The following is a 17342-nucleotide window of genomic DNA, read 5'->3' as shown; positions in this document are numbered from 1 at the left end:
CAGTTTATCTTTTATGAATAGAAAATATTAATTTACATTAAACTGCCCCAAATTTAATTAGTTCTTCGTCATAATAATCTTAAAAAAGACCAATAATTTGTATGTAATGAAAAGGTACCTTGTGATTAAGTTACATGATGAGGCATGATGATGATGGAACAGTTAGGATAAACTAATAATATTTTGGGGTTAAGATGGTATAAATCGTCTATTTCTTATCAATAATATATTTCGGTTGCTATTGAAGATAAGCGGCATTGAGGTTCAATGACCTCAGATATTCCATAAGGTAATGCGTCGGGTATTGGCAATTTTCAGCAAACCAATGGCTGATTTACTGCATGCGACCAAACCAAATGGAGATTATTCTAGTTAAGAAAGACTTGACGAGAGTAACTTTGGTATAATAGCAGGCTACTTGGATTTGTGATGTCGGTCGATGTACGGTTATAATATTTGCGAGGCGCCCCAACCAGAACTGAAATTATCAAATTAGTTTTGCAGAATGCTAATACAGTTCTCTACCAAACTTCTTTTCCCGTATTGACTAGTTTTTTTGGGAATTTTCTTCTTCTTTCTCCTTCTTTCAATCTTTTTTCCATAAGGTACCTTTTCTACTAAACTCTGAGACGACATTACTAGGCTTATAACTAACTTATAACAAAAATAAAAACAGGTAAACAAACGTTACGCATTAAGGTTTCAGATCACACAATAAAAAAAAATTGAGCATTTTTTCACCTCTTTACAAAACATTTCATATCTCCGAAACTAGAAACCCTCATAAGGTACCTTTTCCCGTGGAACGTCACATATATAAACAACCAAATTTTATGATCGCTTTACAATATTAGTTGCCAACTTATTATTTTAAACGCCAGCCTATCAATTCAAGTTCCCTATAATTTTTTTGGGTGGCTTGATTTTGCTGCCAGTTTTTTAATAACATGATGCTTAAATTTTGAGGCAAATATAAATTTATTGGCACTAAAATAATAATGCACAGCCAAATTATATTATTATATGCCCAGTGAAAGTTCCTGTTTAATATTTTAGTTGCCCGATTAATAATAAGCCATTATAATATACATTTATATTAACGCCACAACATAGTAGTTTCATGATAAAAGAAAGGCTTGCAGACATAAAAGACATTTGGACTACAGATGCAATTCGTACTATGATGCTATACCTACTTTTCGGTTTTTCAGGTGCGCATTATGCAGGTTTTGTCCTGTTTCGTAGTGAACGTTCGCGCGGACTCATTTCTAGGTTCGAAATGAGTGCGCGTGGAAGTGAGTGGAATGTTTAAATTCTTTGAAAATAATAAACGAGTACGATTTTCACAGTGACTGTTTCTTATTCCAATTTTGATAACTCCGAAATCAAGCAATGTTATTATCCGGTATCCGGCCGGATGTTAAAATAATGGCCGGATGGCCGGATACCGGATAGTAACCGAATATCCGGTGCATCTCTAATTTGGACGCTAAAATAGGATCCCCACTCAGCATAATGCCGCGGCAAACCGTGACGCTGGTTTTCTGTGGGGACCTGACTTAATCTAAAGTTGATGGCGACAGTACGCCAACGACACAAATATTATAAATTTACTTACATTGATATAACAAAATATGATCATGCACCATAAGATGTTGCGGAATTTTACTGGAACTAATTTTTCCATACTATACTGAACTGCCACCCTATACATGAGAATATCAGCAGCGCCGCAGCGACAGAATATATGTAGACGAAGCTCTCCGTACATGTTTGACTTCGAAAAACCGACCATATGACTGACATTAATTTCTCTGACACTTATATAAAGTTAACCCTCCTTCATAAATATACCCCGCTCGCAGCAGTAAATATTACCCAATAAAATACCATTTTCCGCTACTCAATAATCAGTCTGATAAGATTCTCATTTCATTGAAGTTTATCTATGTGGCCCAAGAGGTAGGTAGTGATCAAGCTCCTTAATACTCGTACTCACATGAAACTCATAATCAGTGATCGTACATTTTCCAGCATTTTTGGTGCAGCGGAGTGGTGTTAACGGAATTGGTATAAATAATTTCAACCCTAATGATTAATTAGCGTTAATTACGTTAATGTTAACCTTAATTTACCATTTCAGTTGAAATTATCTATAGGTACCAATTCCGTTAACACCACTCTGCTGCACCAAAAATGCTGGAATGTACGAACACTGCTCATAATGCACTCATGTAAAATCGATAAGTGTACCTTTAATAACGAAAACAATATTTATCCAAAATCCCACTACGTATATATAAAGCTGTGATTGGTCAATAAAAGTTTTGATTGGCTAAAATAAAATTGTATATTGACATATACAATTTTATAACTTCTTGTGCGGTATATCAATATTTGACGTTCTAAACATGCGAGCAGTATAATAGTTGAGTCGCTCGCGGCACAATAGGGAATATTAGACAAAGCTCTGCGTAGGTGGCACAACTAGCACATACAGTAAACAAACATCAATGACACGTCATGCGTCACTACGTCAATCACATGGCCTATCGTGAAACACGACAATCGAAAGTTCCGTTTCTGCCTCTCTATCACTCTTGCATATTCGAGCGATAAAGAAGCAGATAACTAAATTTCAATTTTCGTGTTTACCGGTAGGCCCTTGTTAACAAACCGCCTTGATGCACCAATGTCATATTTTATTGTCTATGAAAACTTGTCAAAAAACAGTTTAAGCCACAGTATTATAAGTTAGTCTATGAATTTACTAGAGTCGGTAGTGCTGCACTCTGGCGGTAGAACATTGCAGTAATATCCCCTATTTCCGTGGGGTCATTTTTAGGGCTCCGTACCCAAAGGGTAAAACGGCACCCTATTACTAAGACTCCGCTGTCTGTCTGTCCGTCCGTCCGTCCGTCTGTCACCAGGCTGTATCTCGTGATCTGTGATAGATAGACAGCTGAAATTTTCACAGATGATGTATTTCTAGAATATTTACACTACATTTCATTTTTCGCCTTGTTACAATGGTATTTCGTGAGAAAGTGTTAACATATGTGTTTATCGTTGACTGTACTTCACATAGTGGTAGAAATTATGTGAGCTGGGAGAGGTATATTTAACTTATATCCTTAGGTACCTTACGTGTGCACAGAAAATCAAAAATATTTTCTAGTATCAGAACTATAATTCCTACTACACAAAGTGTGACCAGCCCAAGATTTTTTGAATTTCCCGCCAAACATTTGTGTAATATTTCAGTAGCCAGACTCTAACAACAAATACTAAAAACAGAATAAAATAAAGATTTAAGTGGGGCTCCCATACAACAACCGTGATTTTTGACCGAAGTTAAGCAACGTCGGGCGGGGTCAGTACGGGGACAGGTTGGATGGGTGACCGTTTTATAGAAAATGGTACGGAACCCTTCGTGTGCGAGTCCGACTCGCACTTGGCAGGTTTTTTAACTCTAGTGAGTCTTATATAGTTATTGTAGTTCGTATACTGCATTTTCTTAAACAGGCAGGTTAGGAAGATAGATAATAGTAATTAAACCGCGCATATATTAGTCAGACAATGTAATACAGCCATCACAAGAGATTGAATTACGATTGATTGACCTAGCTATGAGCTTGCTACATAGGGTTTTTGTCTACCTTCAGTCAATTTTAGTTAAACATCGATATCCAGTAAAATCCACACTCAATCGCCTTGTCCATTCCTTCGTCAGTACTTAAATTAATGTAGCTTTCGTTTTAGAGCTTCTTTAGACAGTGAAAGTCCTTACAGGGGCCCATTTCTCAAATGATTCTAGTCTAATATTATTAGTGTGCTGTCATGACAACCCATACGATTTGACAGGGGCCCATGTCTCGAACGGTATTAGACTAATAATATTAAACCACGAACTGTCAAATCGTACTGGACCCCAGGGGCCCATTTCTCGAACGATATTAGACTAATATTATTGGTGTATTGTCATGGCAACCCATACGATTTGACAGTTCGTGGACTAATAATATTAGTTTAATATCGTTCGAGAAATAGGCCCCAGTTCGTGGACTAATAATATTAGTCTAATATCGTTCGAGAAATGGGGCCCAGGTGAATTATGTTAGATTGGGGTATTGGATCGATCAAATAATGTACCTAACGAAAAAAACATCTAAAAATACATTTTTTCTCAGGCAGCCTACATGATAGTGGACGAAATGCACGAAGAGCACCCGGAACTGTTAAAGGACCAATACTGGGAGGAGGTGGTTCCGAAGGACCTGCCTTACACGGTGGCTTCCGAACACTATCGCCGCCACGAGCCGCCCTGCTCCGCGGACCACTATAAGGTACCATGCCATCCAGCACGTATTTGAAGAATTACACCTACGTGATATAACTATATTATTATGTAGTATTAAGTATTGGCGACGGAATATCTATATGTATATATAAAACAAACACATATCATTGAAAGCTGTCGCTTCTCCATAAATATACCACGCCCGCCGTATAATACGCCATACTTACCATGCTATTAAATAAATAGTTGTAATAAAAAAAATATATATGTACAGTCGCCATCAGATATATCGGAGCGGCCACGGTGTTCACAATATCTGAACAAGCACTCTAACGCACTGACAATAGAGGCGTGTGCAGATATTTGTGAGCGCCTAAGCCGCTCCGATATATCTGATGGCGACTGTACATATGTCAAACCTCTTGCGCGGCATTACGATATTTGACGTTGTAATTATCGATGTGCGGTTCTCAAAAATTTCCCGAGAACAGAGAACTCTATCGGAAACGTTCTCGGAAATTTCTCAGAAATGTTCTCTGAGAGTTTTACATTTTCGTCGCAAAAGCCATGCATTCTTTTGTTTAATCCCTTAGTGTAGAAGATAACTGAGATAAGATAAGACAAATACCATGAAAGCTTAAAAGCAAATATTTGGCACCATTCATAGCAATATCCATACTTAATATTATAAATGCGAAAGTGTGTCTGTCTGTCTATCTGCCTTGCTGTTATCTCTTCACGCTTAAACCGCTGAACTGATTTTGTTGAAATTTGGCATAGAGATATTTTGAGTCAATTATGTTTGTTCATAACTAATTTATGCAAATAAGAGAAAGTTCTCGAGAAAGTTGGAATTTTTCCGGAAATTTCTTCGGAAAGGAATTCTCAGAAACGAGAACGTTCTCATCGGCACATCACTAGTTGTAATCATGAGCAGTATAGCTGCCTAAAGGCCGAGCCACACCGCTTGCGTGTGCAGCACGTGTAAATACCGGGTAAATACCGCTCTCGAGTATTTACCCGGGTAGTTACCCATCTCTAGTCATCTCCTATGGGAATTCGTATTCTACAACGCAGCGGGACGCGTACGTGCACGTGCACGTGTACGCACACGCATCCGGTGTGGCCTGGCCTTCAGACTTCTATAGTTATGTCAGAGATATATATAACTCCGTATAAGATAAATAAAGTCTAAGAAAAAAACGTGCCTCGGAAATCAAGAAAAAGTCATTCTCGAATAGATATGGCGCCATACCTCCGTCATACCTTTGGCCTATTCTCGGCTAGATGGCGTTGACGACACCGTTTGATATTTAACAATTTTAACACATATCAGTGAAAGAACATAGGTCAGTATGGAACAATAAAAATTAAAAATCATTTATCCGTAAACATATTTTGATTCATTTATACATTTTCAATTTTATTTTAAGATTTAATCGTGTGTCGATAGATGGCAGTAAATGTACCGTGACTACAAAATTTACTTTGGCAATAGCCCTCTATGCTATCTATTCTCTTTGGTTATGTTATGTCAATATGACCAGTGTTCTTGTATATTACAAAGATTAATTTACTGTATAGTCTGAGAAAAAAACTTGCCGCGAGTTTGATATCTCACCTAGATAGTGATGGAGTGAATTAAGTGGTTGTACCATAACATCTAAATTATGTTTTATTGGCTTACATTTGCGTTGCAACTGGTCTTTACTGCAATATTTTCATATTGTCGTATCAAATATATCTTAATAAAAGGAAGTAAAATATGAAAAGGGCTTTTTCATCTATTCATTTAATAAATGTGCAAATGTAAAAGGACTTGATGCCATATTAGGGAGCCACTATCTAGCAGCTGTCTTTTTCTAAAGATCATCTGATATTCGATCTCAGATATGGTCGTACAATGTGAAAACACTCTTAGATAATACGAGTCCCTTAGATAAGTTAGATATGTAATACGAGTCCCTTAGATAAGTTAGATAATACGAGCAATTTCGGCTATGATTGTGATTATGTTGCTAACGTCCTAGGCAAATGAGTTATTGCCGTAGGTAAGTAGTATAATCTGAAACCAAAGCATCCTTAGGAGGATTGTCTCCCTAGTCATTTGAGATACGGTGGAATGGTTTCGTCAAAGTCAGAAGAGTCGTGTAGCTTTACAATTATGAAAGAAAGTCAAATAAAACAAATGTAGCTTTATTTTCACATGAGTCGTTCATTTTAATAATTACCTACATGAGTATTGTGTTGTGGTCATAATGTATCCGTTGTTGCTTTATATTTTAAAGCGAACTCGACACAATAGATTATGTTAGATCTGACTAATTAATTTTCAAAATACATTATAATTTGCCATACGCGTCAAATTATACGAATTTAAATTAAAAATGTAGATCCTATTTCAAATATATTGAATGCATTCAAAATCTCATAAATCATAACATAACTAATGTACAAGAAAAAAATCAATATTATTAGGGGAGGAAATTTTAACTGTAACCGTCCACTGTGAAATATCCGTATAGCTAGCTTTAGGTAATTGGACAAACACAAAAAATTCAAAAAGTCGACTTTCTTCAGGAAAGCTAAAATAATTCTTGCCGCTTTAGGGGTAAAGTCGATGGGAGTATCTACGCAGCACTACCGTAGGGAATTTTTTTTGCGAAATCTCAAAAAACGGCTCAAATCATATTCGAAATAATATTTTAATAAGTTTAAGTTTTTATTATGAATTAAAATACCTTTCCTGTGTCGGCGTGAGTGATTTGTATGCCCATGGCAAATTGACATGGCGAATGAGGTATTTCATCATAAGAAACAAAACATCTTGACTGGAAGAACAAAACTCAGCTAATCCTTAAATTATTTTAATAACCAACATTATTTCAGTGATACTTATTAATATAAATCTTTAAGTAGCATATTTTTAGTATATTTTGTTTCACTGGACTTATCCCTATAATACACCGATACCAATGGCTTGTTACATGAATAAAACAATAACAAAAAAAATCTAGCAAAATTATATACGTACAGGACATAAAAGTACGTTCCTACAGCATTTGGAGCAGGACTGTCTGATTCCGACCTGAAGTGCATTATCTGTGAGACAAATTTAAGAAATCCTTGTTAATACTGGCTCCAGTCGCCCACATAAAGGGTATAAAGGGAAAACGATGAGACGTTGACAGTTCATTTTGCGGCATTAAGAGAAACGGAATTGAATTTAAACATTAAAAAATACATCCGGCTATAAAGTCCACAATATTTAAATAAAACATTAAGCAGTATTTAAGATTCTTCATGAATACTGTTTCCTCATACCAGTATCAGGTTCCACCGCAGCACTATAGATTGCTTTTGCGGTGCCCGATGTGTTTGGCCGTATGCGCCATAGTCTATCGTTAGTGCTGGTGCTGCAGTACCTTTGCTGTTTGAACTCGCACTGTAATCTGGTTTTGGTCTAGGCATGGATCTTGCTTCGAACTCTTTCGCAATGGGACTGTGGAGTCTGAAGTATTTCCTCACCTGGTGTTTCAAGTTTCTATTTGCTGATGACTGATGGTCCCATTTAACGTTTATATTATTCGTTGATTTATTATGTGATGGTGCATTAGAGTGTATAACTGTATTTTTAACTATTTCTATTTCACTGCCATTGCCAATAGACTTTAAAGGAAGATAAGTGTAAATTAATTCATTTTTATTATTCTCCACTTTCAGCATGTTCGCCGCGGTAGTCATGTTATTGCTTAAGCTTGCCTTTACTGTATTAAATATTTCATGGAATGAAACAGTGTTATTGTTATCATCTTGTCCCGCAACTGAGAACAAATCATTATCGAAAATTGAATCACGTAACCTGTATCGAGGCCACTTAGATTTTTTGATTATTTTTACAAGTGATCTTTCATTGACTTTATTCGTAAGTCTTTCTCCAAGAGAATTTGTTCTCTTTACGTTAGGAACACTTAATTGGAGAATTTTCTTTTGTAGATTGAGCTCACTGGCCTCTATGACGGTGACCGTGCTGGAGTTAGTTTCTGGGGCGGTGGACGCTGTTAGCTCTTTAGCTCGCTATAAACAAAATGTTACATTAAGTGAAATGTAAAAAAAAAGCGATCTAGAGAAGGGCGGACTATGCTCAGTGTAGGGTTCCTTAATTGCCTATCCCTTACATACTTAAAAATGGGCTTATTCTAGATACTACGGATACATTTTATATATATACATGTGTCATATTGCAGCTTTCTAGTACTAACGATCACCGAGCCAAGCGCACATGGACAGCTAGACAGACGGACATGGCCAAACTATGAGACCGATGTTTTATTACTGTATTTTTTTTATTATTCCTTAGTATTTGATAAAATTTGGTTAGATCGAAGAGTTCCTCATTCTAGACGCAATAAATAGGAAATCTCAATGTGCCCCAAAAAATTAGACTGTACCTACATAGTTTTCAGCTGTGTTACGAAAATACCATATTACGTTTTCGTAATTCAGAGCAAGATTCTGTAGGACATACGTACGATGAAATTGCGCTTAATATTACATACAGAATAGGGAACTCTATTTATCCATAAAATTTTATCGAAACCTGACAATATACATAAAAGAGATAACAAAAAAGTCGACAACATATAAAATAAGAGCTCGTGAACAAAGTTTTGTAGAGAGCTTTAAAAATAGCCCATTAGTTTTCCTAGTTCACTACGGAACCCTAAAAACTAAGTCAACCATAAGGTACTGAAAATTGTGCAGTTAAGATTTAGACAAAAATATTATACTTACTCTCTGTTTGATTCTATTCATAGGAAATGTTAACCCACTAGCTAACAAAATTGAAAACACGAATATCACAACTGGACCACGCATTGTAGGTAGATGTATGGATTATGGACTAACGTGCTGTCGATCCCAAGTCTCGAGATTAATGCGTTGATTCAACTGCACCATTAATACATATAGTCTGGTTTATTTACAAATAAATAACAGTTGCCACACGGCGTCATACAACAATTGACGTTACTTTTGTTTACACGCCGGTATCTTTTAAAAATTATATGCTGTTCACCTTTTGTTTCGTTAAGTAGTCACCTATTTGATCTATTGTTGTATGTAGGTATTTTAAAAACATAAATGGTTGAATGCATCAGTCCCATTGTTCATTAGATTACAAATCGTTTAATCTATTCTGGCAACCGAATGTGAATAAAGAGCGTACAACAGTATCAGAGAGAAAATTCGAAATGGTGTTTTTGCTACATAATTTTTTTTCTCAAGTAGTTACCTATACTTATAAGTTATAAGACGTTAGTGAAACGAATTACGTGCATGTTTCAGGTGAAGGCCGAAGACGCCGTGTACGCAAACGTGCAGGCCCCAAGAAAAAGCCACGATGAGACTTATGCTGACTACGTAAGTACAGTTTCATAACTCATAACCCATACTTGTAACTGTTTGCCTTAGCCTTAGCCTTAGCCCTTCAAGTTTATAGAATCCTTGCATTTTAGGCATTTTTTTCCAGTGAATTTAAGTGGAGTTCGTTAATTCACGACATAATATGTAGGTAACTCTTAACGATTCAATAACCGATTGATAACATAGTAAAACCTTTTTAACAAAAAAGCCAAGTAAACCAAACCTGGCCAAAAATGTTCTGCTTACAATCACATTTTAAAACAACACGTATCGCTACGCATACGCTTCGTTACTACAAAAAATGTGGGGATAAATATCTACATATACACGCTGAAATTTTTATCGTTTTGTTCCCGAAGCGTAGTGGTTAGGTATCGATTACACAGCCAAATAAAATTGTCAAAAAAAATCTAGCTCTTAGTTTCAAAATTGCCAAATAAATAAAAAATAATACAGAACTCGAAGCCGTGAGAATAAATAGTAACACAGAAAAATGCCGCCTCAAACCGTCGCCGCCGCCGCGATTTCATTCGTGCTGATTTTCTAAGGAGCTATCCCTCCCGCACCCCGCACGTCCCGCGGTTATGACTTGTGACTTATGACTTGTGGTTATGACTTTTTCGACGTGACGTCAGCGGTGTTACTACGTGTTTTACTCATTTCGTGAAACTGATTTTTCACTTGCTTATTTTTTTCATTTGAAGAGCTAGATTTTTTTTGACAATTTTATTTGACTGTATAATCGATACCTAACCTCTATGCTTCGGGAACAAAACGATAAAAATTTCAGCGTGTATATATAATCAATGTGAAAACATTACGTTATAGGAAAGCGTTGACACACCGTTAGTGGAGCGACGGAAGAACTGGTTCCAGCGTCAGATCTCCCGCATGGGCTCGGTGCGGTCCGCGTCCACGGCGTACTCGTCGGGCGGGCTGTTCGGCCGCAACCGGCACAACTCCGTGGTGTACTCCAGCCCCGAGGCCGGCCAGCCCGCGCCCGCGCCGCCGCACAAGATGTCACTATACGAGAGGCTCGTCGGCAGGAAGAGCGGCCGCGGACAACATCGACAGAACTCTAGACATGGTTAGTCGAGTTATATTCCGCCTTAGGACGTTTAATCCTTAAAATCCGGCGCACGATTATGCTATCTAAACTTCTAGCAGTTGGTGCTACCTCCATTTTCGGCGTGTAAACTCGGAATAAATATCTACTAGACTAGTCATCAAAATTCTCAGAGCATTTAATAACTGGAGTGGCCATTAAGAGCCCCTCTGCCGAAAAACTTGCACAATTGTGAAAACTTTTGTATGGACTGACATGGCTATTTGCACGTTACGTACAAATCATGTAGAAATAGCAACACACTTGACAACCCCTCCGCAAAAATCGGCAGACTGTTCCGTAAAGAAAATGACAGCGATGACATCTCCACTAAATACTCTGAGTCAAAATTACTAATCATCCACGAATTATCGCCGTCTCGGAACTGCTTTTCTTCTATTAGATATTTACTTTCGATTAATGTTTTTAGGTGGACAGAAAAGCAACGGTACAGCGGTGCCGATCACGCTCCGCAACCGGCCGCGGATCCCCACTCCAGACGTGACCAAGGAGATCATAGACCGCGAGAACCGTCTCGCTATGGGCATGCAGAACATGGGCGTTATCATGGCCCACCAGGGCTACCAGAACGAGGTGCCCGTCCTCGGCGCTTTAGTGCTGTCTCCCATACAAGAACTGGATAGCGGCTCGGTGAATAACACGTTACACGCAGGCCAGCCGGGGACTACAGCTTTAGCACAGGCAGTTTTATCTCCGTCGGGCCTAGCGCCGATGTTGACCGCGGGGCCGGTCGCTCTGTCTCCTATGGGAGTGACACAACTTTCACTAGTGGGATCGACCCCGTCGACGCCTAGAACCGAGCGTATAACGGGCTCAGCGGGATCCGGCGCGACGCCACCGCCGCCGCGAGCCACAGTCACGGAGCTGCCCGGATCGGATCGCGACAGCGAACACAGCGCGGCCAGCACCGGCACGCCGCCGGAATTCACCAGGAAATCAAACTCGAAACGGGGAGAAGTCTACGTTTAATAAAGTGAAGTACATCGTCAGATATCACTCAAGTCAGGTTTAATGATCGGTTCTTCTTTAGGCACGTAACGTAACACACGGCTCTGGTCGAGCGGGTTTTTTTTTACTACAATGTAGGTAAACCGCGTGGTATTGCACACTATACGCCGCGCCCCAATTTACATGGTGCCGTGCGGAAACTCCGTACTGTGTGTTATACTCCTGAGTGTGTCGAAACACCCACAACTCTGAATCTCAACGACAATCCAGATACCTACGCAGCTCTTTCTGAAGCCCCTGAAAAGATAACCGTAACCTGTGAAATTTGCTGCTCAGTTGTGCAAGTTCGCTTATCTAATAGTTCGTTAACCAACAGGCGTATATTCCTACATTTAGGTTGAGTTTACACGAGGACTAACAGATCATGCAAGCATAAGCCATACGCTCGACAGCATAAAAGTATAGTGTAAGGGTTGTTGGTCCAGGTTGATGCAAAGGTCCGTTGGTGCCAAAAATTGGTGGCCATTTTAACTTCAGGTCATTGTGAATAAATTGAACACGTCTGGAACGTGTGGCTTTTATTCACCTACGAGTATAAAATATTAAATAACATTAATAGGCTACTACTTACCTAAGGCCCACTTGCACCATCCCACTAACTCGGGGTTATGCGGTTAATGGTAGGGGAGCCCACGATGCTAAATCGGGATTTACTCGAGCGTTATAGAGACCTATTGGGTTGCAAAGTTTAGATGATAAAAATAAAAAAGTGTCATATAATATATACCGTTTCAGCGGTGGGGGGAGAAGCTATAGATATTCAAAAATGTAAAAAAAAACTGTTGCATGGACATACTCGAGCGCGTCAGATATTGATATCATCCATGTCCTACGTATTTAAAAAAAATGTACGCATGTTAATCTGATTGATTCCATGATGGGGGTGGTCGTACGTAAGGGTTGAAAATGAAGAAAAAAAAAATTTATCGAGCGCGTCAGATTTTTTAAAGAGATGTTAAGTGAACCTAAAAAAATCTTTTACATAATAATCTGACGATTTGGATGAGACGCAAACTCGCGGCCATTATGAGAATGTGCAAAAAAATTCGCTATTTTGAAATACTCAAGCGCGTCAGATTAAGATATATATGGTTCATCTTTATGCCCTAGACATGATGTCTCATAATCTGACGATTATCTGGAGGGATTCGCTTAATCTGACAATTAAAAAAATATTTTTTTAATTTTTTTAAACAATGAACTTAATTCATTAAAAAGCTCAGGAAATAGCATGCAAATAAAAAAGTGTATATGTTTTTATGTAGAATACTTGTATTTTAAGAAAATAATTATTTAAAAATATATTTTTTGAGTATTTTTTTTTAATTATCATCTTAATCGGTGAAATCATTTTCCTCCTCTGGCTCGATTTCATCCTAGTTATCGTCCCATAGAAAATTTGAAATTCGCGCCTTTTTCTATTGACAAGATTTGCTTACTCGACTTTTCACTTCCTTAAAACTGCACACATACACGTTTATGGAATGGGGAGTCAAATATCAGAATGGAAATTGTATAACAAGTCGATTTATACCCAAATTTCAATTGCTTCTCGTAAAAATTAATTAAATCGTACTTGGAACCTACTCTAGTGCAGAAACGTGTCATTTTCTGCACCCCTTTTAGAACAACAATGACCCTTTTTCAGAGCATGAGAAATGAAAAATATCTATTCTTTTCAAGTAGAGTAAGAGGCTGTCAGGTGATAAAATAATGAGTACTCGAGTACGCAAGACCGTAAAATAGTGCGTACCCATCTGGCAACTCTGGTCCAGAGTGGGGACGGAGTGAGAGAGTAATAGATAGAGAAAGAGTGAGAGAGGAATAGAAACGCGGAGAGGGGAATATAGGCATCACGGCACGCATTCAACTTTATCGATGAATTTTTGTTACTTCGGCTTGCGGAAATCGTCAGATTATATATTTTTCGGATTTCTTGAATTATTCCCTTCAAAATAAAAATAAAATTAGCCACGCTCGAGAATGTCGAGTTGACGTTTTTTTTACAACTTTGTAGCCCTCCCCCTTCTTTACGTCACTCTCAAATTGTCAGATTAGTGGAATATACACGTTTTAGCATGTAACTAACTCACCCTACCTTAATCTGACGCGCTCGAGAATTTCAGATGATCAATTTTTTTTTACTAATCTGATCCTTTATCCTTGATGAGCGGCCATATATATGGGGCTCATATTTGGTGGAAGTACTTAACCGGGTACAATGTATCCCCCTGTATATTAATCTGCCGCGCTCGAGTAGATCCCGAAATCCCCTCTTGGGCTCCCCTACTATAAACCGTTAACTCTGTGTCAAATTGTACTGGTAACCATGGTAACTCCAGGTTTAACCGGTTAACCCTGGGTTAGTGGAATGGTGCAAGTGGGCCTAACCTATCTAAGATAATTTAAGTACCGTAGTTATGCAGAAAACGACCAACTCTATTTTTGTATCAATGCAGAAAGAAAGCGACGAAATCCACTGAGTTAAGGTGTAGGTAAGTCACTTTGACAAAAATAAAAAGTTGGTCGCTTTCTATAGAACTACGGTCTAGAAATTGAATTTCGTGTGCTCAAGCTGGTTCGATGTCAATAAATGCGGTGTCTACCTAAATTTGTACTCTATAAGAGGGTTGTACTTAACTAATAGCTATACCTATGTATAGTGTGGCTAACCCTATTTATCCGTTTTTAGGGTACGTTCAGATCAGACAAATTCCCGAATCGCTATCGCGTTTTAAATTATAATGCACGCTAGCAGTATGTTTAACACTCACTAGCGCAAATGACACAGTATTTTCACCTATTTCTTAAAACTAATAACTTAATAATATACTGAATAGCAACGAGAGATAGAACGTGCAGCTGCAGTCACTTACCATTTTGTGAGTGTGTGTGTGTGTGTGTGTGTGTGTGTGTGTGTAATGGTCAAAAATAGTGGGTTCAAACCTCAGTCGTGCCGGATAGAGCAATTAAAATCATTCTCGATGCCAAAACAAAATGACTAAAAATTTGGTCTACCCAGACACACAGACAAGAGGTTAAACGACTTTGAGTCAAATGGTATTTCAATGTGATCCTCTTTCCAGGGAAATATACATTTATAAATATGGATACTACTTTCTAAGAGTTGAACACTAAAACGTTGACCTGTGGTTTAGCACGAAAGGACTTAACTACTGGGTAAAAAATTAGTTACGTACTACGGAATGGGTCCGTTTTGCTAAACTGTGTCTCATCGCCATTTTCAGGTCGCTGCGTACGTAACGTGATTTTCGTCGTCAGTGACGGGAACGGCTAATGTTTGGAGGGGGCGGATGTGCGTATATCCTTATAAGACGTCGCATGCAATAAGTGCGACATTATATATAGATTATACGACTCGAAACACGTTGCGTATGCACCCACCTTAAGAACACACGCATTGCATTGTTGTGTGGAAATAATTATCTAATAAGTTGTACCTAATTGATGATGGTTAAAGCACGTTGTTTCTACGCACGTGTTTTTACCTTTTAAATATTTAAGTAAAGGGGCCCACTGATTACTAGTCCGCCAGACGATATCGGCCTGTCAGTTAAAAGCAAAATTTGACAGCTCCGAATAACTGACAGGCTGATATCGTCCGGCGAACTGGTAATCTGTGGGCCCCTTAAGGGTCGGCATAGACGTACAGTGCTCATATAAATAGCCTCTGGGTCGCAATCCCTCTGTAACGCCCCTAAAATAAGCCAGGGTTTAACATGTGACTTGCCTTGACCATTATCAATATGACAGATGTTTTTATGTATACATTTTATCGGATATAAATGTAGGTAGGAGAGATCGAGGCTTGTGAAAATCCGTCCTTAGTGAAGTAATAGTGATCTTATTGTTAGTTAATTTAGCCTATGCGGATTGACAATAAAGTACGTTTTAAATGTTAGCGCATAGCGGAATAACCGTTGTAATTAGGTATAATGAATTTATAAATTACGCACAAACAGGGATTGAATTTGTATAGTTGAATTGTATACATATATTTTTATTATATACCTACATATTTTTTATTTTATGCCTTCGTCATCTAATCTAGCGTAGGTACCTACTGGAAGCGGTACCTTTTCACGTACCTACCTTGGACTAATACTTAATATTCCGTGGCTGGCACTAATCATCTTATATTCTACCGTAGAATTTACTACGATAATATTCTACGAGCCCCGATGCAAATTAGTTCGTCTAGTTCCACACAACAATTTTGTTTATTCTAATAAATTTTACACATGAACATAAAATGACCCGGTAATGGGAACTATAATAAGGTAAGTACCCCTATTAACGAGCCCATTACAATTGGCATTGATTACCGCGGTATGTACAAAAAGGTGTTTTATAAGAAAGCCAATTGCCTTTTTAAAAATTTAAGTACACACAAATAAAACTTTCGCTTTTGACTGTCGAATAAGTATAGTACTAGTTAAGAAACACCAAGTAATACATTCGAAAAACCGTAACCTAACTCATCGGGAGCGCATGATTTGAATGCTCCATACTAACGCGCAACACCTCAAGTAAGCAAACGCGTATTTTATTTAGTGATTTTCATAGTAATATTTTAGAAAGACTAAGACTCTATATCAATTCCTAATTATGATATTTATGGTTCCCAAATACTCAATATGTGTATACGAGTATGTGCTTGCCAATAGTAAAAAATAGAAAATTAAAAACCTCGCTGTTGGGATCGGTTTTTTTGTGTGGTTCCTAATTTCGAGGTAGGTACCTATACCTCGGTAATAGCGGAAACGGTATTTTATGTTCTAAGGGTTGTATATTCATATGTAAATACACATTTCCTTAATTTTGACTACAGTTAAAATCACTTAATTGGAGGTTTTCTTACTAACCATTATATGAGAATATTGTTTAAATATTGATATAAAAACAAAAGTATGGTTATCAAGTCTGTTTTATACAATGTTTTGTACTATTTAGAATCTTCCATTTTGATTGTGTTCAAAATATGCACGATCTTTATTTATTTTTATTACTCGTAAATGAGTTTTACAATAATGTGAATAAACCGTTTAGCGATGGTTACAAAAGACATCACTCGGTAAAAAGATGTATGGGAACCTAATACCGACCTATAACTTTGGTAGGAAATAAATAGGTTCTTAATATGAAAATGAAAACCTATTGTCTTATTTTAATTAGAACATTACACCAACATACAATATTAATTTATTTTAATATTTTATTTCACATATCTTGTATCATTGGATCAATCTGATGTTGATGTGCATTTATTTGTGTGATGAACACAGGTATTTGTTTCTAAGTCATGAGTGTTTTAAGTATGTATTTATCTATATAAGTATGTATATCGTCGCCTAGTATCCATAGTACATACAAGCTTTGCTTAGTTTGGGGCAATGTCGATCTGTGTAAGATTTCCTCTTATATTTATTTATTTTATGTACACAGCACACATACAGCATGTAT

General features: G+C 37.6%; 1 protein-coding gene across 2 annotated transcripts in view; it reads left to right on the top strand.

Moving 5' to 3' along the window:
- The window catches only part of LOC134804066 (bestrophin-4), a 95227-nt gene extending 79338 nt beyond the window's left edge, over positions 1–15889 (top strand). For both annotated transcript variants that reach the window (XM_063776963.1, XM_063776962.1), the window contains 4 exons: positions 4191–4346; positions 9647–9721; positions 10553–10811; positions 11260–15889. In XM_063776963.1, the coding sequence (XP_063633033.1) occupies positions 4191–4346; positions 9647–9721; positions 10553–10811; positions 11260–11819 (1050 nt within the window). In that variant the 3' untranslated portion in view covers positions 11820–15889. The remainder of the gene's footprint in view (positions 1–4190; positions 4347–9646; positions 9722–10552; positions 10812–11259) is intronic.
- Positions 15890–17342: the final 1453 nt, after the last annotated feature.

This window comes from Cydia splendana, chromosome Z, assembly GCF_910591565.1.
Source record: "Cydia splendana chromosome Z, ilCydSple1.2, whole genome shotgun sequence".
In the NCBI taxonomy this organism is placed as follows: Eukaryota; Metazoa; Arthropoda; class Insecta; order Lepidoptera; family Tortricidae; genus Cydia; species Cydia splendana.
The sequence above is the reverse complement of the archived record's forward strand: the minus strand, read 5'-3'. Positions and strand labels throughout refer to the sequence as shown.